This window comes from Mesoplodon mirus (genome assembly GCF_964341445.2).
Source record: "Mesoplodon mirus genome assembly, chromosome: 7".
Lineage (NCBI taxonomy): Eukaryota > Metazoa > Chordata > Mammalia > Artiodactyla > Ziphiidae > Mesoplodon > Mesoplodon mirus.
Genome location: NC_138983.1, coordinates 37,576,571 through 37,599,214, shown reverse-complemented (window position 1 = coordinate 37,599,214; position 22,644 = coordinate 37,576,571). Strand labels below are relative to the sequence as shown.

Below are 22,644 nucleotides of genomic sequence, written 5' to 3'. Positions count from 1 at the left end.
CAAAGCAGCTTAGCTATCTCTTTGTTTCCACAAAAAATGGCCCATAAGGATGTTATAATACAGGAAATTATCATCCTAAGAGCATTTATTTTTCACTTTAAAAAGTAAAATCAAACTAACAGAAAAGTTGCAAGAATTGTACAAAGAACTGTAATATAGCATTCACCCAGATTCCCCAATTTTTGACATTTTATTATATTTATGATTTTCTATCATTTTCCACCTCCCTCCCTCCCTCCCTTCCTATCTATCTTATCTATTTTTTTCCTGAACCATTTGAGAGTAAGTTACAGGCGTGATGCCCATTACCTTTTTAAAAATACATTTGCACACATTTTGTACAAACAAGGTCACTCTCCTATGGAACCATAGAACAACCATTAAAATCAGGGAGCAGTACAACTAGCTAATCCACAGACTCCACTCACATTTCTCTATTTGTCCCCAAAATGTCTTCTCTGTTAAAAGGGTCTAATATGTTGCACTTCGTTTCCCTGTCTCTTTAATCTCTCCTTCAATCTGTAACAGTTCCATAGTTTTCCCTTGACTTTGATGACCTTCCAATTTTGAAGAGCATAAACCAGTTATTTTATATAATGTCCCTCAATTTGGGTTTGTCTAATGTTTCCTTATGATTAAATTCAGGTTATGCACTTTTGGCAGGAGTATCACAGCAATGATTCTGTGTTCTTACTGCATCTTACCAGGGGGGACTCCATTGATTAAGGTGGTTTCTGTCAATTTTCTCCATTGTAAAGTTACACTTTTTCTCTTTGTATTTAATCAGGTTTTTTTTTTTTTTGGTAGGGAGATACTTTGAGACTATGTACATATCCTGTTCCTCATCAAACTTTTCCTACTAGTTTTAGAATACATTGATAATTCTTGTCTGAATCCATTACTACTCTGATGGTTGCCAAATGGTGGCTTTCTAATTTTGTACTTCCTTCTATAATTATTAGTTGACATTATAAGGAAGAGCTTTCTCTTCTTCCCATTTGTTTGTTTGTTCACATTTACATCAGTATGGATTCATGGATTCCTATTTTATTTACCAGCTTATAGTCTATCACTACTGTTATTTATTTCGATATCCAAATTGTCCTTGGTTTTGCCAGTGGGAGCCCCATTCAAGCTGACTTCTGTGTCTTTTTGACACCTTCCCATCTTTCTTGGAACACTTCCTTACTGTCTGGCACAATAAGACATTCCAGGTTAATCTAAGTTTTACTGTCTAACTCTAGAATCATATGTTTTCCCAATGAGCCCTGATTCCTTTTGGTAGAGAACAGTATTTAGAAACCAAGATCTGGGCACTGGATGTGTTTATTTGCTACTGGGGTGTCACTGCCCGTAGGCTTTTCCAATGGGCAAAGCTAAGAAATATGTATATGTATGTGTGTGCATATATATACATACACACTTGCATCTGTTTTATTACTATATGTAGTTATGTATATATTAAAATATTTTATTAAAATTTTAAATATTAAAAACGTGTTCACGCCTCCAGTTGCAACCCAGTGCCACAGGAAAGTGTTCCCCCTTTCCATATTTGTACCTCATCTCTCTAATAGTGAGAAACATGGCCCTTATTATTCTCCACATACTTGCTTACTTCTTTATCCCTGGTGTGTAACCAGTCTCACTTGACTCCCACCTTCTTTTGGTCCTGGTCCCCATTGGGCTATTCCTTGTTCTGCCACCTACCTTGCTTAACCCCAGACTCATGGGATGGAAGGCAGGAAACCCCCCTAAGAGAATTTTTCTGATAATTTAAAAATATTTTCCCAACTTTATATATATAATTAGTTGTTTAGCCCTTGACATTATGATAATGAACAGCCCTATAGGTGAAAAATATCACTTTGTTTTCTGTTAATCATGACAGTGCCTATCTTTTCTGTAATTTGGGTGTTTTGAAAGTAGAGAATAAAACATAGGAAGGAGATGGAGTTAGGCCAGGAGAGGGCCTTCTGTGAGGGAAGTACCTGATGGGAAGTAGAGGCAGTGAGAGAGAAGGGTGGAATTTAAAAATACCAGAGCACCTGAAGCTTCTTTTTCCTTATTTTCCTTCCCCTCATACCTTACACTCAAGTCCAAGTTAAAAAATGTGTTGTTGCTTCTTCCTTTTATTTTGCCTGTCCAGTGCCTAATGGGAAAAAGACCACAATTCAAGCTAATTCTCCACTTTGCTTATCTGTGGATGAAGTTGGGGAGGAGGCAGTGGGGATGATAGCTGGAGACCTACAGGGAAGGATCACTGCAGTAAGGGAGGCAGCTGGAGGAAGAGCTATGATGGAAGGGAATTTGAGGAGACTGGCAGAATCAAATTGGCAGAGAAGCAAGGAGGAAGGAAGAGCCAAGGGAAGTGGTAGGGTTGGAGGGGGGCTTTGCAGAGTGGATGGCTGATGAGAAGACATTTCAAATGGCTTAGATTCATTGCTCTCTAAAGGCCATTTAAGAGAAGAACTGTAAGGGCAGTTCCCTGGTGGTCCAGTGGTTAGGACTTGGTGCTTTCACTGCCGTGGCCCATGTTCGATCCCTGGTCAGGGAACTAAGATACTGCAAGCTGTGTGGTGTGGCCAAAAAAAAAAAAAAAAAAAAAAGAACTGTGGGTATGTTAATATTTGCTTCTTGGGAACTTAAGGGCAAAAGATGTTTGCATCCATATATTCTGGGTTTTTTAAAGCTTCCTCTGAACATAAGTCCTCTGAACATAAGCTTCCTCTGAACAAAGTTTTCATGACTGGTACTAGTGTACTTTTCTTCTGTGTTTTTTTTTTTTTTTTTGCTTTCAGGTAATGTGTATTCTGCCTTCTAATCAGAAGAGCTATTATGATTCCATTAAAAAATATTTGAGCTCCGACTGCCCAGTCCCCAGCCAGTGTGTGCTTGCTCAGACGTTGAATAAACGGGGGATGATGATGAGCATCGCCACCAAGATTGCCTTGCAAATGACCTGTAAACTCGGAGGCGAGCTGTGGGCTGTGGAGATCCCTGTGAGGCACCATCACTCTCTTTCTTTTAGTCATCAATCTATCTATTAATGAATTTAAAAAGTTAAATCAAAGTAGGAGGAGATATTTTTCACGTGATCCTAGAAATATTTGCTTTGTTGGGTTGGTTGGTTGTATGTTTGTCTGCTCTGGGCTCCATTACACCAGCCACTGGGAGGGTATCCAAAAGGTGAGGCGTGGCCCCTGTTCTCATGGAGCTTCAGTTAAGCTAATAACAGAATCTTTTGTGAAAGAGAATCTAGTTTGGCATCGACTTGGAGACACTTGATTTGGAGCCTCCCAGCCGTGGTTTAAAATCTGTGCTCCATGGCCTCTGCCTTTACCTGCTTTTAGCAGGGTAATACTTTGCAGAGTAGCCTTGCACCCTGGATGGGATGCCCCCACCTCCCCAGAGCTTGGAGAACTGGCAGAGCCTGTGATACAAACCTCCAAGTTGTGTTGGGAACTGAGAAAATCTTCTCTTTCCTGAACTATGGCCACCATGGGAGGAAGTGAGGAGGGTGAGGAATGAGGGAATGTTGCCTATTCCCTTAACCAGGATGTACAAGGTTACCCCCAGCTGCCCCTCCTGGAGGGCTTAGACAAGTGAGGATTCCTTAGAGAGCTGAAGAATGGGGAAAGGAATTTCCCTTCAGATTCCTTCAGCCTAGAGATGGGATAAATGGATGGGCCACTTTACCAGAATCTCTTGAGCCACTGATGGCCCTTGCCCACCCCCATAAAGGATGGTGGCCATTTTTTATTACAATGAGTCTCTTAAGCAAAGTATGTACTATATTGTTCTCTCCATCTTTTTTTTTTGTTTTTTGTTTGAAGCAGGTTCTTATTATTCCCTCCATCTTTAAGTTTCTCTGATTTCTGGTTTAATAATCTGCCTCATCTCAACCTTGATCTCCCTGGCACATAGCTTAACTTAAATAATTCAATAACTAGGGACAGTCTTTTGAAAACTTCATATTACATCATTGCTTGGGAAAATACCTCATTCCATTAAATCATGAAAAATTTTAATTTTACAGTTAAAGTCCCTGATGGTGGTTGGTATTGATGTCTGTAAAGATGCGTTCAACCAGGAAATGGTGGTGGTTGGATTTGTGGCCAGTATTAACCCCAGGATCACCAGGTACTTTTAAAATTACCCTAACATATTCTTCAGTTATTTAGACTATTGTGGTTTAACTAAAGACTTTACAGCAAGGAATAGTTTGTATTCTTCACTCATTTTTAAAATATGGACACTTATGGTCATAAATTATACTTACATATATAAATGTGATGGATAATATTGGGGTAAAATGTAGCTTCATTAAAAAACTATTTTTATACATACATTAGGACAAGCTATTGCTTGTATGTAAATCATATTCCCCAAATGATGACCGTGTAGAAATTCTTGTGCATTTGTTTTCTGAACACCTGCACTGTATTGGGCTCCATGCTAGGAAGTTTACATACACGATGTCAAGCAGTTGAGAATCAGATTGCCTGGATTTATATCCTGATCTGTCACTTACCTATTCAGTAAATGCTCAAGACATGCTTGCTGTTATCGTTGTTTTTAATGCTTGCAGAAACTTGATGTGGTGGTTGTTTACTCAGCTATTAAAAACATAGGCAAGGGGCTTCCCTGGTGGTGCAGTGGTTGAGAGTCCGCCTGCCGATGCAGGGGACACGGGTTCGTGCCCCGGTCCGGGAAGATCCCACATGCCGTGGAGTGGCTGGGCCCGTGAGCCATGGCCGCTGAGCCTGTGCGTCCGGAGCCTGTGCTCCGCAACGGGAGAGGCCACAACAGTGAGAGGCCCGCATACCGCAAAAAAAAAAAAAAAAAAAAAAAACATAGGCAAGGATGAGGGATAACACATTAAGCATTGACTCATAGTACATGTTAAATTGTAGTTCTTAGAAGTGTTTCAATATTCGTAACTAAACAATGTGTTTTGAGGCTGTTTTGAACCATGTTTTCTTCCTAGAATTAAGCTATGTGATTTACTCCACTAAACTCTGATCAGGTATATATTTGGGATTGTGGGAAACAGGAAAAGCAGCAATGTAACTGCATGCCTTTGACTTCAGTCCAGGTTGTATGAGATCCCTGTTCTGTGTGCCACTTCCTTAATCAAGCACATAAGGGACTTCCGGCTTGTTAGCAGCATTTCTAATTGCATCATTCTTATTGCACAGATTTAGAGAACTGGAATAATGTGGACACATATATACCACTAAGTCATGATCTTCATTTTCCAAGTGCTCTTAATGAATAATTTTAGCAAGAGAATTTGCTTCTGAAATCTAAATAAGTTAATCATGTTAAGATTTCAATTCCCAAAAGCTTACCTATAGAAATGAAGTTTATGCTTGAGAAATCTTTGAATATTTTTAAAGTAGATCTGCTAAACTAATAAATTCCCTTATAATAATAGTGTAGTGGCCTCTATTTATCAATGCTTATTATGTACCAAGTGCTGTGCTAAGTACTTTACATATATTATCTAGTTTAATTTTTACAACAACCCTATGAGGTACTAACTACCTTATTATCTTATAAATTTCCTTGGCACAAATGAGGAAACTGAGGCTTAGGTTCACATAGCAAAGTCACATAGCTGGTGAGTATACCAGCCAGGATTTGAACCCAGAGACGTCTGATGCTAGCACTGTGCTTTAGTTTCTCGTATCAATAAATTTTATTTGGTGGGGGGGGTGGTGAGGGAGAGCATTTTAATATAATTGTGATCATACAGTGTATATAAAATTATGAACATTAATTTACTTATGTCTATTTCTTAATACTAATGCATGCTTAGAATAGAAATTTTGAAATTGAACTTTACTTTTGTTCTTTGCTTACTTTAGATGGTTCTCCCGCTGTATCCTTCAGAGAACAATGGCTGATGTTGCAGATTGCTTGAAAGTTTTCATGACTGGTACTAAAAATGTAACAATGGGGGTGGGCTCCAAGCACTGTTCTTTCAGACACAAAATTCATAAGCCTCTAGCAGACCAGACAGGTGGAAACAGACTTCTCAAGCCTGCCTGAGTTGACTGGCACCCAGTAGGAGACCCTGAAGTTGTGGCTGGACTCAAGCTAACAGACAGGCTCTGTAGAATATACATTTGTGTCTGTGTGTGATAAACTAAAAGCCAGGAGGAAAAAAAGTTTGTAGCTGCTGGTGGCTCTTGCAAGCAGTCTGAAGGTCAAAATAAACCTACCCTGGAGGAGCAAGGATTATGAACCAGCATTAGGTCTAGAAATAGGAGAGAAGCTTTTGGGACTGGGATGGGGATGCTGACAAATCAAGTGTGGCATGGCAGGAGAAGATAGGAAAAACAGCAGATGGGGAGGGTGCCCTCCTTACAATGGGATGCAGTAGAAAGAGGGGGTCTGGGGTTTCCATGCCCTTTCCAACTCTGGTCTGAATCTGGCTTGGTCATTCCCTAGCAATGTGACTTGTGCAAATTGTCCCAACTATAAACTTTGGGGGGTCATAAATACTTGTTTCCAAAAAAGGTGAATTTGGTGACATATTTTGGTAGTGGACTTACATATATGGTCATCTTCTATCAAACTAAAATGAATTTCCTGGACAATAAACTCTCCTAAAACAATGGTGCCATATATGCATGAAAAGAAATATTTTATCATATTACTTTCCCCTCACTTCAAAACCTTAGTAGCAGTTATGAAAAGTTTCTGTTGGGTAGGAGTTACTGTCTGGTTTCTGCTCTTTAGGCAATTTCTTAGAGCGAGTGGAAATTTTTCAGAGTTCATATTGTCAGCAAGACTGATGGGTGAGTCCATGTGAAGAGATGCTTTCAGAGGAACAGCCGAGTCTTTTCCTTATGTTTTCATATTTATGCTCATTAGAGAAGAAATTTACATAAAATTACCCAGTCTATCCTTATTGAGAGGATTTATAGATTTAAAGAAACTAAATTAGTATTAATTTGGGTTTGGGAAATTTGTATGTCTATTGCATGAATTAAATTTTAATTTATTGCTTAAATATTAAAATTTTACTAAAGAGATATGCTAAGTTTGAGAATATATTATGCCATAGAAACCATAATGATTCCTTAAATAGCAGAGTTACAGGAATGTTCTGGAAAGGTAACCATTTTTATATTATTGCAAATACAACCCAAATTAGGTATTACCCTATCTTATCATGGTCTGAACTAGCAAGCTATTTAAATGTTGAAATCTATGGGAATGTTATTCTTTGTTGGCATCAGGCAAGTCATTCTTTTCTTACTAACACCAAATCCTGCAGGGGCACTGAACAGATGGTACAAGCATAACCACGGTTTGCCAGCACGGATAATTGTGTACCGTGACGGTGTAGGGGATGGTCAGCTAAAAACACTCATTGAATATGAAGTTCCACAGCTACTGAGCAGTGTGACAGAAGCAAGTTCAAATACCAGGTATCAAATTAGTATCCTTGGGCTTCCCTGGTGGCGCAGTGGTTGAGAGTCCGCCTGCCGATGCAGGGGACGTGGGTTCGTGCCCCTATCCCGGAAGATCCCACATGCCGCGCAGCGGCTGGGCCCGCGAGCCATGGCCGCGGAGCCTGTGTGTCCGGAGCCTGTGCTCCACAACGGGAGAGGCCACAGCAGTGAGAGGCCCGCAAAAAATTAGTATCCTTTCCCCACTTCCAGTTCTAGCACATTCATCGCAACTATTAAAATTACTATATGCCAGCATCTCTTTTTTTTTTCCCATGCAGTTAAGTTTCACTCCGTTTCTGCATTATGCGAGTACAACCAACCCTAGATTGGAGGGTAGTTGGGATGGTATTATGTAAATAGTCTGGGTGGTATGAGCTTTTGGGGACCCTGGGTCGGGGCAGCAGCAGAAGGCGGGAATCCTCCAGAGCACCTGGCACTGAGATTCAGCAGGAAGCCTGCAGGACTGCTGGCAGGTGAAGATGCTTCATACCTATTAACATGCTAGGGAAAAAAACAAGCTGTGGTTTCAAATTTGAGGCCTAAATCAACACACAGGGCAAAAGCCTCTGACATGCAGGCACTGATGTGCAGCTCAGGTCTGCAGAAGGTGCTGAGAGTGGTATGTGTGCTGTGAAAGCTGGGCTGCATATGAAAATCAGACCATGCTAAACACCAAGTACCTTGCTCTGCTGTCATTTCTAGATTCAATGTCTTGGTATATTTTCCTCCATGACTGTGTCAAGTGTTAAGTGCAAGAAAAATGTTAGAACTAGAAAACGGAGGAAGATGACAATCTTAAGTTGGCTTCTTAAAATCCTCAGAAAGCATCTTATTCTGTTGTGCATAGAGCTTGGTCTGTAGGGTTACAATGTCATCACCACTGTCAACCAAAGTGTCGCAGCCACGAGCCCCAAAGGAGCTGAGCCTTGACCTCATTAGTGACCATCAGAGAGGAGGGAGAGAATCATAGTTTGGAGGCAGAACCACCTTTAGCTGTATCCAAACTGTCAGAGCCAAAATTTCTCATTCCCCGCTGACCTTGGGTTAGTTAGATTTTATTAAGAATCACCTCCATGCAATTTGGGGATCACAGGAGTAAATTTAGCAGCTGACGGTGCTAAGGAGTTAGTTCTCCTGCACTATAACATCAACTTTTAAAAAGTTTCAAGATTGAAAACATTAATAATGTATTTTGTAAATAATTAAAACACTTAGGGCTTCCCTGGTGGCACAGTGGTTGAGAGTCCGCCTGCCGATGCAGGGGACACGGGTTTGTGCCCCGGTCCAGGAGGATCCCACATGCCGCGGAGCGGCTGGTCCCGTGAGCCATGGCCGCTGAGCCTGCGCGTCCGGAGCCTGTGCTCCGCAACGGGAGAGGCCACAACAGTGAGAGGCCCGCATACCGCAAAAAAAAAAAAAAAAAAAAAAAAAAATTAAAACACTTAAAGTGAAATTTCAGTGACCCTTGCATCCTAGAGGTTTCTTCCATGATGGGTGAATGTTTGGATTTGGATTTTATCAAATACTGACTTAAGACTTGGTCATTTAGCATTTGGCCCATATGTGTATGTGGACTGTCCATCGATGCTCCCAGGTGCGTGTTTTGCAGGATTCAGAAGCGTTGATTTGAAGAATAAGAGGAACTTCTGGTTCTTCCTTTGCTATTCAGAAATTGAGAAGAGTAAAGGTGAAAATAGATGATTGCTAATGGGAAGAAAATCTTGTCTCCATGGATAATTCCGAAAACTCTTTCTTTAGAAGTGCTGACTGTGGTTTATTGTCCTGTGAACCACTCTTCCCTGTCCCCCTTCAGTGATATAAATTGGTCAAAGGACTGAGCATACTACGCTTTTGCAACAAATGAAGACAATCCTTGATTTCAAAAACTGTTTGTGTCTCTGGGGGAGGGGAGATTGGGGGTAATTTTTCTTTTCTTTGTTTTGCAATGTTCCGCTGGTCAATTAATTTATTTCATTTTAAAATTACCAAAAAAAAAATAAATAAATAGAAAGTTGCATGGCTTGGTTTAGTTCTCTCCATATTATTTATTTATTTATTTACTTACTTACTTATTAATTAATTATTTTGCCTCTCTTGTTCCAAGCCCCAAACTGTCAGTGATCGTGGTCAGGAAGAAGTGCACGCCACGATTCTTGACGGAAACAGGCCGAACTCTGCAGAACCCACCACTTGGCACCATCGTGGATTCAGGAGCAACGCGGCCTGAATGGCAAGTCTGTTAGAAAACCCGTTTGTAACAAAGCTTCGACTGTGTGTGGTCAGGTTTGGTCCTGTTCTGCGAGCCTTCTTTCTCACAGTCCTTCTTTTCCCCTCAGGTATGACTTCTACTTGATCAGCCGGGTCGCCTGTCAGGGAACCATTAATCCCACCTACTATAATGTCATTTATGATGACAACGGTCTGAAGCCCGACCACATGCAGAGACTCACATTCAAACTGTGCCACCTCTACTACAACTGGCCAGTGAGTGACACCTGTTTATTTAGGTACAGAGTGGTACTCAAGGTGCCTACCAGGGAATTGTCACCCGATTCACCTTTGTGTCCCAACCCCTGGCACAATGCCTGATTTTCCACAAAGAAGGGATGAATGAATGAATGAATGACTTCTTAAGTCCACAGTGGATGAAACCCACTCTATCATAGGCATAAAATAGCAGTAACTCTATAATGCATTAGCATTGATAATTTTTCTAGAAGACTTTATTATATACATTTTCTTATGCCAGCCTGGGAGGAAATCAGGGTATTGTTATTTCCAAGTTACAGATGAGGCAATTGAAGACAAGTCAGATGTTGTGTCGGTGGGAAAGTAACAGGCTTGGCTGTGTTCTGTATTCCTATACGTTAGGCCCAGAGCTGCTCACCAAGTCCAAAGCCAAGATTTGCTCTGAGCCCCTTGGAACATCAAGTCGTAGGAAACTTAGATCAGCCCTAAGCATGTGGCTCGCAGGTCCCAGCACCGGGAAGCCAGTCTGGCCCTCTCTGCTCTCCCATCTTGCTCAGTGAATTTAAGTTCCCGGGAGAAAGGGTGCCCTTTGTTGATTGGGTTTGGTTCCAGTTGACTTACATTCTATCGTGTATAAAACTAGTGGATGAAAAAACTCAGGAAAAAAGTATCACTTTGAAGAGGAAGTTATCCTCTTAATCATTACAAATACTTTTTCCTCCTTAGGGCCTCATCAGTGTTCCAGCCCCGTGTCAGTATGCACACAAGTTGACCTTTCTGGTGGCACAAAGCACTCATAAAGAACCAAGTTTGGAATTAGCCAGTTCTCTCTTCTACCTGTGATGACATGAACCACGGGCATCCCTAGCGGAGGTTTCTGAGGAGTGGTTGGTGTACTTCGTACAAATCTGCCATGAGCTCGAGCCTGTGACTGGGGGAAGGAGATTCAGTTTAGTTTTAACTTATGGAAAAAAAAACCCCAAACAACTGAATCTGAAATGGTTCAAAAGAAATGTATGTTGTTTTATTTTAAAGAGTTACGTGCTTGGAGTGAATGCTCATTGTGGTGTATGGAATTAAAATGTACCATCACCTGAAAGTAATACCACAAAGCTAAATAGCTTCTAAGAAAATAAGTGTTTGCATGATGTTTTGATGGTAGGTAAACGGGGTCTACTTTCTACACGAAAATTTGCAGAAGTTTTCTTAAATTATGTTACAGAGTGTTTTGTTGAGTGGTTTAAATAGTTGTTAGAAAATAAAGAACATTCAGAGCATCACATGTGTGTTTATTGCTATCCAAATTTCAGTTGGCATTTCATGTGAATTTCATTATTTAAGGGTTTTCAGCAAAGACTCTTACCCAGTAGACCACTTCACCATCACTCTTTGAGTTATATTTCTAAAAACGAATATTTCACTTATTCTCTTTTTTTGAAAATTGAAGTATAGTTAATTTACAATGTTGTGTTAGTTTCAAGTGTACAGCAAAGTGATTCAGTGATATATATATATATGTATATATATATATTCTTTTTCAGATTTCACTTGTTCTCTTAGGGAGTTTTATTTCACTTAGTAGCAACTGCTCTCATTGATGACCTTGCTTCCTACTGCACAGAAAAGACAGATGCATGAGGAGAGAACTTACACAGGCTACCATCCCATCTACCCAGCTAAGGGCATCTCTGTGCATAGACCCTGCCCCTCGCCTCATTATCATAAATAAACTGTGTCTGCACTCCTGTGGAAAGCCCTCCGCTGGTGTACTAAATCCCGTTCCCTCTGCTCTATCAAGAGCACTGCTTTAGCAATCCTTCCCTCTCCCTTCTGCATCATCAATTTCCCTCTCACACTGGATTATTCCCATCAGCATTGTAAATATACTCTTAATTCTTCCATATTAAAACAGAAACATTTGCCCTCCAGCTCCCACCCCATTTCTTTGCTCCTCTTTACAGAAAAATGTACCCAATTCCATACTCCACTCAGAATTTCACCACAATCACGAGAGCAAAATTGCTTTTGTCAAGGTGGCCAGCGACCTCCGTTTTATTAAATCCGATGGTCAATCCTCAGTCCTCATCTTCCCTGACCTGTCACAGCATTCGACCCAGTTGGTCATTTCCTCCATCTTGAGACACTCCACGTGGCCTCTAGGATAACACTCTCCTGGTTTCTCTCCTGTTGCACCCATCACTCATTCTTAGTTTCCTTTGCTGGTTTCTCCTCATCTTCTATCCCTTTCACATGAGACTGCCCCAGGGATGAGAATATTTCGATGCAGGAAAGTTCAGAGTTCCAGATTCTTCTCCCAGGGGAGAGAGTGTGTGAAAGGATGCGGTGAAGTGGGGAGCAGAGAGCAGAAGGTTCTCTCTGAGGGATGAGGGGAAGCAGACACCAGTGCAGAGATCATTTAAGAGAGCACAGTCTTTTCCTATTTGAGAGTTTTGTCCAGGCCCGGCAAAAAGGCACCCACCATGGGTCCACTCCAGTAATAGTAACAATAACCTTTTATGGGGTATAAGGGTGGAGGGGGGGTTAATACATTGCAGGCACAGTGACAAGCACTTTACATACACATTTACTCTTCACAACAACTATATGAATTAGGCATTATAATGACCATTTTACAGGTGGTAAAACTGAGCCATGTGGCTAACCAAAGTTTATAAAATTAATAATTGTTGAGCTAGAACTTGTCCTCAGGTATGTTTGACTCCAAAACCTGAGAGGTGAACCACAAGACTCTACTGCCTTAATAAAAGATAAAAAAAAATTTCTCCCAGAGTTCTTAGATGAGGGAGTGCCTTATATGCTTTAAAGTTGGCCTTGAATAGCAAGGCTTAGAGGCAAGGCACTGTATAAATCCAGAGTGGTTGTGTTTTTGTGTTGATGTGTTTTTGTGGTTTTCTTCCTTCCAAGTACAAGGATGATGTAAAGCGCCACCAGCTAACAGCCGGCTTGTATAAACCTACATGCAGCACGTTGATGAGACAAGCCACAGGCCTATAGAGTTCTTCATCCTTTTACCTATTAAGTACTGTCCAAGGTAGTGGCTCTTTACCATTTTAACCCATCAGGGGGCACACAAGGACTGTCGTATAGGCCGAGCCCTCTGCCTTTGCCTGGTCCATGTGGTACAACAGATTGTGGAAGAATAGCCAACCCCAAGTGAGCTGCCAGAGGGCAGCATAGATTAGGAAACTCTTCATCTGAGCTCTGGTTCCAACTCTTCAAGCTTTGCGATGTGATTGGGGTGTGATAACTTCTCTATGAGACTGTTACCCAATTTGCAATATGAGAAGGGGTTGGAGTAGACCAGTAGCGCTCAACCTTGGAAACATTAGAACTTCTTATATTTAAAAGCTTTGTAAAAAAACGTTGGCACCTGGGCCCACCTCCAGAAATAATGATTTTATTGGTCTGAGGTAAAGTCTGATCATCAGGTGATGCTGATGGTTAGCCAGGGTTGAGGACTACTGGTCTAGGGCAGCACTGGGTTTGAAACCCAGAACCACCACTTACCAGCTGTATGACCTTGGGCAAGTGACTTAACGTCTCTGAGCTTCAATGTATCTACCTGTAAAGACACCTAACAATGTTCACATTGTAGAAATGTCCTGTCTACGGTATCTGGGTTTAAACAAGAGTGCCATGTTATTATACTTCATGAGACATGAAGTGACATAATTTAGTCAGCAAATACAGGTCCATATAATGTGCCAGGCACTATGCTAGGTTCTGAATTCTTCTACGATCTCACTTAAAGGAAAGCTTAATGTTTTCTCTAGATATAAGCAGTCTACCAGTTGCTGTTTTAGGGAGTGGGTTTTTTGGTTTTGCTTTTATTTGGGGGTTGGAAAGCAGGCTCTGGAAGAGAGCATACTTTAAATACATTTCTATGGCAGCCATGAAGGGCACTAACCACACCTCTTGCACCTGGCTGACAGCCTCCAGATGCTATGCTCAGGGTCCACTGCAGTGGTGATGTTGAGATCAGGCTCACCCCAGGCTGCTCCTTGCCACTGACTGGGCCCAGCAGAGGTGCTAGATTTGGGCCATTGCTGCCCAACATGGGACTCCACTATTGGGCAGTCCTCTTTGACTTGACCAAGGCTTTCTCAGAACTGCCCTGTAGTCTGGGGCTCTTCCTACCAACCCACTTCCCTTCCCCCTCTCCTTTCCTGGATGTCAGACTGGCATCTTGGTCTGTATGCTCTCCCTACTTAACTACCCCCTCTCACTTTCATCCTTCACAGGCTTTTCTCTCAATAAATCTCTGAAAATTCTAATTCTGCCTTGGTGTCTGTTTCTTGAGGGACTCAAACTGACACAACTTCCTTAATCACTAAGTCATTTTTAAGTTTTTAATAAAAATTAGCTGATTCTTAGTCTTAGGAATCCCCATTGACCACAACCTGAAATTTAAAAGAAAACTATTTATCTTGAGATATCATATTTTTAAAATATTGGATTTCAAGTTAGCAACTTCCCATAGGACAGTTTACTCTTAAATCTTCCTAACACATTTCAACATCTCAGACATGAAATGCCTGCTTTTGAGAAGTGCTGTCAAATGCCTGAGTTTTGTTGCTCAGGTTAATTTGTACTTTTCACTTTCAACTTGACCCATTACCCCCTGGCCAATATAATCCAACAGTCCTGATGGGAAAGATGAGGAAAGGACTTGTTTTGCAGGGGAAGAGGGTGAGGATGACTGAAGAATTTAAGATGGAATCCAGTTCCTTCCAATTTATTGAGGAAGTTTTTAAAAATCCTTAATTAATTTTAAATTTATAAAAATAATAGACTTTCATTATGGAATATTTGGAAGGTATAAAAACATATAATGAGGTGGAAAAAAAGTCACCAATACACCTACTACCCAGAAATACATACTGTCAACATTCTGATATATACTTTTCATCTAGTCCTTTAGCTATACCCTACATATAGTTTTATATACTTAATTTTTCACATATGATTATAACATGTTTTTTGTTAAAAGTTTGGTAAGCATAAGTTTTAATGATTGAATAATATTTTATTGTACAGATGTAACAATTTCCCCTCTCTTTTTAAAAATTTATTTTCTTGAAATATAGTTGATTTCTAATGTGTTAATTTCTGCTGTACAGCAAAGTGATTTATATATATACATATATATATAAATACATATTCTTTTTCAGGATATTGAATATAGTTCCCTGTGCTGTACACTAGGACCTTGTTGTTTATCCATTCTACACATAATAGTTTCCATCTGCTAACCCCAAACTCCCAACCCATCCTTCCTCCATTCCACTGCATATTTCGCTCTTTATTGTAGCTCTAGGTTGTTTCGAATTTTTCCTTGCTGTAAAAAGATGGCATAATTTTTCTTCACAGTATTTTGGGTTGGTTCCCTGAGTTAGATTCATAAAAATGAAATTAATAATTCAAAAAGTTAGAATACTTTTTAGGTGCTTGGTATTTATTGCAAATTATTTTCCCAAAATGTCATGTCTTAGGCTCTCACAGCTAAAAAGTTTTGTATATTCTCATAAGAAGCAAAATACTTTGTTAATATGGTAGATGTCAGATAGTTTGTTTTCATTTATATATATATTTGATTACTGGTAAAGGAAAACAATTTGAAAATGTGTATTAGCCATTTATATATATATATATATATATATATATATATATATATATATTTGAATTTTATTTTATTTTATTTTTCTACAGCAGGTTCTTATTAGTCATCCATTTTATGCACATCAGTATATACATGTCAATCCCAATCTCCCAATTCATCACATCACCACCACCACCCCACTGTGGCTTTCCTCCCTTTTTGTCCATACGTTTGTTCTCCACATCTGTGTCTCAATTTCTGCCCTGCAAACCGATTCATCTGTACCATTTTTCTAGGCTCCACATATATGTGTTAATATACGATATTTGTTTTTTTCTTTCTGACTTACTTCACTCTGTATGAGTGTCTCTAGATCCATCCATGTCTCTACAAATGATCCAATTTTGTTTCTTTTTGTGGCTGAGGAATATTCCATTGTATATATGTACCACTTCTTCTTTATCCATTCGTCTGTCGAAGGGCATTTAGGTTGTTTCCATGACCTGACTATTATAAATGGTGCTGCAGTGAACATTGGGGTGCATGTGTCTTTTTGAACTATGGTTTTCTATAGGTATATGCCCAGTAGTGGGATTGTGGGTCATATGGTAATTCTATTTTTCATTTTTTAAGGAAATTCTGTACTGTTCTCCATAGTGGCTGTATCAGTTTACACTCCCACCAACAGTGCAAGAGGGTTCCCTTTTCTCCACACCTTCTCCAGCATTTGCTGTTTGTAGATTTTCTGATGATGGCCATTCTGACTGGTGTGAGGTGATACCTCATTGTAGTTTTGATTTGCATTTATCTAATCATTAGTGATGTTGAGCAGCTTTTAATGTGCTTCTTGGCCATCTGTATGTCTTCCTTGCCTTGGAGAAATGTCTATTTAGGTCTTCTGCCATTTTTGGATTGGGTTGTTTGTTTTCTTAATATTGAGCTGCATGAGCTGTTTATATATTATGGAGATTAATCCTTTGTCCGTTGATTCGTTTGCAAATATTTTCTCCCATTCTGAAGGTTGTCTTTTCATTTTGTTTATGGTTTCCTTTGCTGTGCAAAAGCTTTGAAGTTTCATTAGGTCCCATTTGTTTATTTTTATTTCCATCACTCTAGGAGGTGGATCAAAAAAGATCTTGCCGTGATTTATGTCAAAGAATGTTCTTCCTCTGTTTTCCTCTAAGAGTTTTTTTTTGTGTGTGGTATGTGGGCCTCTCACTGCTGTGGCCTCTCCCGTTGTGGAGCACAGGCTCCGGACGCGCAGACTCAGTGGCCATGGCTCACGGGCCTAGCCGCTCCGCGGCATGTGGGATCTTCCCGGACCAGGGCACGAACCCGTGTCCGCTGCATCGGCAGGCGGACTCTCAACCACTGCGCCACCAGGCAAGCCCCCTCTAAGAGTTTTATAGTGTCCAGTCTTACATTTAGGTCTCTCATCCATTTTGAGTTTATTTTTGTGTATGGTGATAGGGAGTGTTCTAATTTCATTCTTTTACATGTAGCTGTCCAGTTTCCCCAGCACCACTTACTGAAGAGACTGTCTTCTCTCCATTGTATATCCTTGCCTCCTTTGTCATAGATTAGTTGACCATAGATGTGTGGGTTTATCTCTGGGCTTTATATCTTGTTCCATTGATCTGTGTTTCTGTTTTTGTGCCAGTACCATATTGTCTTGACTACTGTAGCTTTGCACTATAGTCTGAAGTCAAGGAGTCTGATTCCTCCAGCTCCATTTTTTTCCCTCAAGACTGCTTTGGCTATTCGGAGTCTTTTGTGTCTCCATACAAATTTTAAGATTTTTTTGTTCTAGTTCTGTAAAAAATGCCATTGGTAATTTGGTAGGGATTGCATTGAATCTGTAGATTGCTTTGGGTAGTATAGTCATTTTCACAATACTGATTCTTCCAATCCAAGAACATGGTATATCTCTCCATCTGTTGGTATCGTCTTTGATTTCTTTCATCAGTGTCTTATAGTTTTCTGCATACAGGTCTTTTGTCTCCCTAGGTAAGTTTATTCTTAGGTATTTTATTCTTTTTGTTGCAATGGTAAATGGGAGTGTTTCCTTAATTTCTCTTTCAGATTTTTCGTCATTAGTATACAGGAATGCAAGAGATTTCTGTGCATTAATTTTGTATCCCGCAACTTTACCAAATTCATTGATAGATCTAGTACTTTTCTGGTGGCATATTTAAGATTCTCTATGTATGGTATCATGTCATCTGCAAACAGTGACAGTTTTACTCCTCTTTTCCAATTTGTATTCTTTTTATTTCTTTTTCTTCTCTGATTGCTGTGGCTAGGGCTTCCAAAACTATCTTGAGTAATAGTGGTGAGTGGACATCCTTGTCTTGTTCCTGATCTTTGAGGAAATGCTTTCATTTTTTCACCGTTGTGAATGATGTGTGCTGTGGGTTTGTCATATATGGCCTTTATTATGTTGAGGTAGGTTCCGTGTATGCCAACTTTCTGGAGAGTTTTTATCATAAATGGTTGTTGAATTTTGTCAAAAGCTTTTTCTGCATCTATAAAGATGATCATATGGTTTTTCTTCTTCAATTTGTTAATATGGTGTATCACATTGATTGATTTGTGTATATTGAAGAATCCCTGCCTCCCTGGGATTAATCCCACTGGATCGTGGTGTATGATCCTTTTCATGTGTTGTTGGATTCTGTTTACTAGTATTTTGTTGAGGATTTTTGCATCTATATTTATCAGTGATATTCATCTGTAACTTGCTTTTCTTGTAATATCTTTGTCTGGTTTTGGAATCAGGGTGATGGTGGCCTCATAGAATGAGTTTGGGAGTGTTCCTTCCTCCTTAAATTTTTGGAAGAGTTTGAGAAGGATGGATGTTGGCTCTTCTCTAAATGTTTGATAGAATTCACCTGTGAAGCCACCTGGTCCTGGACTTTTGTTTGCTGGAAGATTTTTATCACAGTTTCAATTTCATTACTTGTGATTGGTCTGTTCATATTATCTGTTTCTTCCCAGTTCAGTCTTGGAAGTTTCTACCTTTCTAAGAATTTGTCCATTTCTTCCAGGTTTTCCATTTTATTGGCATAGAGTTGCTTGTAGTAGTCTCTTAGGATGCTTTGTTTTTCTGCAGTGTCTGTTGCAACTTCTCCTTTTCCATTTCTAATTTTATTGATTTGATTCCTCTCCCTCTTTTTCTTGATGAGTCTGGCTAATGGTTTGTCAATTTTGTTTATCTTCTCAAAGAACCAGCTTTCAGTTTTATTAATCTTTGCTATTGTTTTCTTTCTTTCTATTTCATTTATTTCTGCTCTGATCTTTATGATTTCTTTCCTTCTGCTAACTTTGGGTTTTGTTTGTTCTTCTTTCTCTAGTTCCTTTAGGTTTAAGGTTAGATTGTTTATTTGAGATTTTTCTTGTTTCTCGAGTTTGGCTTGTATAGGTATAAACTTCCCTCTTAGAACCGCTTTTGCTGCATCCCATAGGTTTTGGATCGTTGTGTTTTCTTTTTCTTTTCTTTTTTTTTTTTTTTTTTTTTGCGGTACGTGGGCCTCTCACTGTTGTGGCCTCTCCCGTTGTGGAGCACAGGCTCAGCAGCCATGGCTCACGGGCCCAGCTGCTCCTCGGCATGTGGGATCCTCCCGGGCTGGGGCACAAACCCATGTCCCCTGTATCAGCAGGCAGACTCTTAACCACTGTGCCACCAGGGAAGCCCTGGATCATCGTGTTTTCATTGTCATTTGTCTCTAGGTATTTTTTGATTTCCTGTTTGAGTTCTTCAGTGATCTCTTGGTTATTTAGTAACATATTGTTTAGCTTCCATGTGTTTGTGTTTTTTACGTTTTGTTCCCTGTAATTGATTTCTAATCTCATAGTGTTGTGGTCAGAAAAGATGCTTGATATGATTTCAATTTTCTTAAATTTACTGAGGCTTGATTTGTGACCCAAGATGTGATCTATCCTGGAGGATATTCCATGAACATGTGAGAAGAAAGTGTAAGCTGCTGTTTTTGGATGGAATGTCCTATAAATATCAGTTAAATCTATCTGGTCTATTGTGTCATTTAAAGCTTCTGTTTCCTTATTTATTTTCATTTTGGATGATCTGTCCATTGGTGTAAGTGAGGTGTTAAAGTCCCCCACTATTATTGTGTTACTGTCGATTTCCTCTTTTTTAGCTGTTAGCATTTGCCTTATGTATTGAGGTGCTCCTATGTTGGGTGCATATATATTTATAATTGTTATATCTTCTTCTTGGACTTATCCCTTGATCATTATGTAGTGTCCTTTCTTGTCTCTTGTAACATTCTTTATTTTAAAATCTATATTATCTGATATGAGTATTGCTACTTCAGCTTTATTTGATTTCCATTTGCATGGAATATCTTTTTGCATCCCCTCACTTTCAGTCTGTATGTGTCCCTAGGTCTGAAGTGGGTCTTTTGTAGACAGCATATATATGGGTCTTGTTTTTGTATCCATTCAGCAAACCTGTGTCTTTTGGTTGGAGCATTCAATCCATTCAGGTTTAAGGTAGTTATTGATATGTATGTTCCTATGACCATTTTCTTAATTGTTTTGTGTTTGTTTTTGTATGTCCTTTTCTTCTCTTGTTTTTCCTACTTAGAGAAGTTCCTTTTAGCATTTGTTGTAGAGCTGGTTTGATGGTGCTGAATTCCCTAGCTTTTGCTTGTCTGTAAAGCTTTTGATTTCTCCATCGAATCTGAATGAGATCCTTGCCAGGTAGAGTAATCTCATTTGTAGGTCTTCCCTTTCATCACTTTAAGTATATCATGCCACTCCCTTCTGGCTTGTAGAGTTTCTGCTGAGAAATCAGCTGTTAACCTTATGGGAGTTCCCTTGTATATTATTTGTTGTTTTTCCCTTGCTGCTTTCAGTAATTTTTCTTTGTCTTTAATTTTTTCCAATTTGATTACTACGTGTCTCGGCATGTTTCTCCTTGGGTTTATCCTGTATGAGACTCTCTGCACTTCCTGGACTTGGGTGGCTATTTCCTTTCCCATGTCAGGGAAGTTTTCGACTATAATCTCTTCAAATATTATCTTGGGTTCTTTCTCTCTGTCTTCTGCTTCTGGGACCCCTACAATGCGAATGTTGTTGCCCTTCATATTGTCCCAGAGGTCTCTTAGGCTGTCTTCACTTCTTTTCATTCTTTTTTCTTTATTCTGTTCCATGGCAGGGAATTCCAACATTCTGTCTTCCAGCTCACTTATCCATTCTTCTGCCGCAGTTATTCTGCTATTGATTCCTTCTAGTGTATTTTTCATTTTAGTTATTGTCATATTCATCTCTGTTTTTTGTTTGTTTTTTAATTCTTCTAGGTCTTTGTTAAACATTTCTTGCATCTTGTCAATCTTTGCCTCCATTCTTTTTCCGAGGTCCTGGATCATCTTCACTATCATTATTCTGAATTCTTCTTCTGGAAGGTTGCCTATCTCCACTTCATTTAGCTGTTTTTCTGGGGTTTTATCTTGTTCCTTCATCTGATACATAGCCTTTTCATCTTGTCTATCTTTCTATGAATGTGGTTTTTGTTCCACAGGATTGGAAACTGCAGGATTGTAGTTCTTCTTGCTTCTGCTGTCTGCCCTCTGGTGGATGAGGCTGTCTAAGAGGCTTCTGCAAGTTTCCTGATGGAAGGGACTGGTGGTGGGTGGAGCTGGGTGTTTCTCTGGTGGGCAGAGCTCAGTAAAACTTTAATCCACTTGACTGCTGATGAGTGGGGCTTGGGTCCCTCTCTGTTGGTTGTTTGGCCTGAGGCAACCCAACACTGAAGGCTTCCTGGGGTCTTTGGTAAGGCTAATGGCGGACTCTGGGAGTGCTCAGGCCAAGGAGTACTTCCCAGAACTTCCACCGCCAGTGTCCCTGTCCTCACGGTGAGACAGAGCCACCCCCCGCCTCTGCAGGAGACCCTCCAACACCAGCAGGTAGTTCTGGTTCAGTCTCCTATGGGGTCACTGCTCCTTCCCCTGCATCCCGATGTGCACCCTACTTTGTGTGTGCCCTCCAAGGTTGGAGTCTGTTTCCCCTAGTCCTGTCGAAGTCTTGCAATCAAATCCCACTAGACTTCAAAGTGTGATTCTCTAGGAATTCCTCCTCCCATTATCAGACCCCCAGGTTGGGAAGCCTGATGTGGGGCTCTGAACCTTCACAGCAGTGGGTGGAATTCTGTGGTATAAGTGTTCTCAGTTTGTGAGTCACCCACCCAGCAGTTATGGGATTTGATTTTATTATGATTGTGCCCCTCCTACCATCTCACTGTGGCTTCTCCTTTGTCTTTGTATGTGGGGTATCTTTTTTGGTAAGTTCCAGTGTCTTCCTGTTGATGATTGTTCAGCACTTAGTTGTGATTCCGGTGTTCTCGCAAGAGGGAGTGAGAGAATGTCCTTCTTGCCATTTTTATTTTTTGTTTGTGTTTTTCTTGACTTCTATAAGGCTTTTGTATTTTAAAGATATTAATACTTTGTCATACTTTGGTAGCTATGTCCCTAATTTATTGTGTACTTTTAAATTTTGTTTTTGTTGTCTTTTCAGCTTCAGAAATTTTAAGTTTATATATTCAAATTATCACTGTTTTCTTTTAATGTTATGAAAGCAGAGTGTGATTTGAAACCTAGAAAATCTATCCCTGTCTAGATATTTGACAAATATGACCTTTTTTTTTGGTTTTTATTTCCTTTCCTATAGTGCTGTGCATCCATCTAGATTATATTTTAGTGTAAAGTGAGTACTGTATCTAAGCTATTTTCCCAAAATCTGGAAGAGAATTGGTGGGTTAAAAGAGAACCAAATATAAATCCTGAAAATGAAAAATAGAATCATTGAAATAAATACCTCAATCGATTTGTTAACCGTAGACTAAAAACAGACAAAGAGAGGATTAATAAATCAGAAAGCAGACTTTAGGAAATCAGTAGATTTAGAATGCAGTACCAAGAGCTACACATGGAGTGTAAAATGAGATGCCTCATGACACATTTGGTAGAAGTTCCAGAAATAGGAAATACAAAAAACAGGTAGAAGGTGGAGGCAGTTTTCAAGAGATAATGCCTTCAAATGTTCCAATATTGGAACACACATTCTTAG

General features: G+C 39.8%; 2 protein-coding genes across 2 annotated transcripts in view; both read left to right on the top strand.

Moving 5' to 3' along the window:
* PIWIL4 (piwi like RNA-mediated gene silencing 4) overlaps window positions 1-11,103 on the top strand; it is a gene marked incomplete at its 5' end in the record, with an annotated part of 41,047 nt that extends 29,944 nt beyond the window's left edge. The window contains 7 exons of the mRNA XM_082626928.1: window positions 2,802-3,002; window positions 4,040-4,143; window positions 5,874-5,944; window positions 7,292-7,445; window positions 9,574-9,699; window positions 9,806-9,953; window positions 10,665-11,103. Of these exons, the coding sequence (XP_082483054.1) occupies window positions 2,802-3,002; window positions 4,040-4,143; window positions 5,874-5,944; window positions 7,292-7,445; window positions 9,574-9,699; window positions 9,806-9,953; window positions 10,665-10,781 (921 nt within the window). The 3' untranslated portion in view covers window positions 10,782-11,103. The remainder of the gene's footprint in view (window positions 1-2,801; window positions 3,003-4,039; window positions 4,144-5,873; window positions 5,945-7,291; window positions 7,446-9,573; window positions 9,700-9,805; window positions 9,954-10,664) is intronic.
* The window catches only part of ANKRD49 (ankyrin repeat domain 49), a 315,379-nt gene that overhangs the window by 135,069 nt on the left and 157,666 nt on the right, over window positions 1-22,644 (top strand). The gene's annotated exons all lie outside the window — the stretch shown is intronic.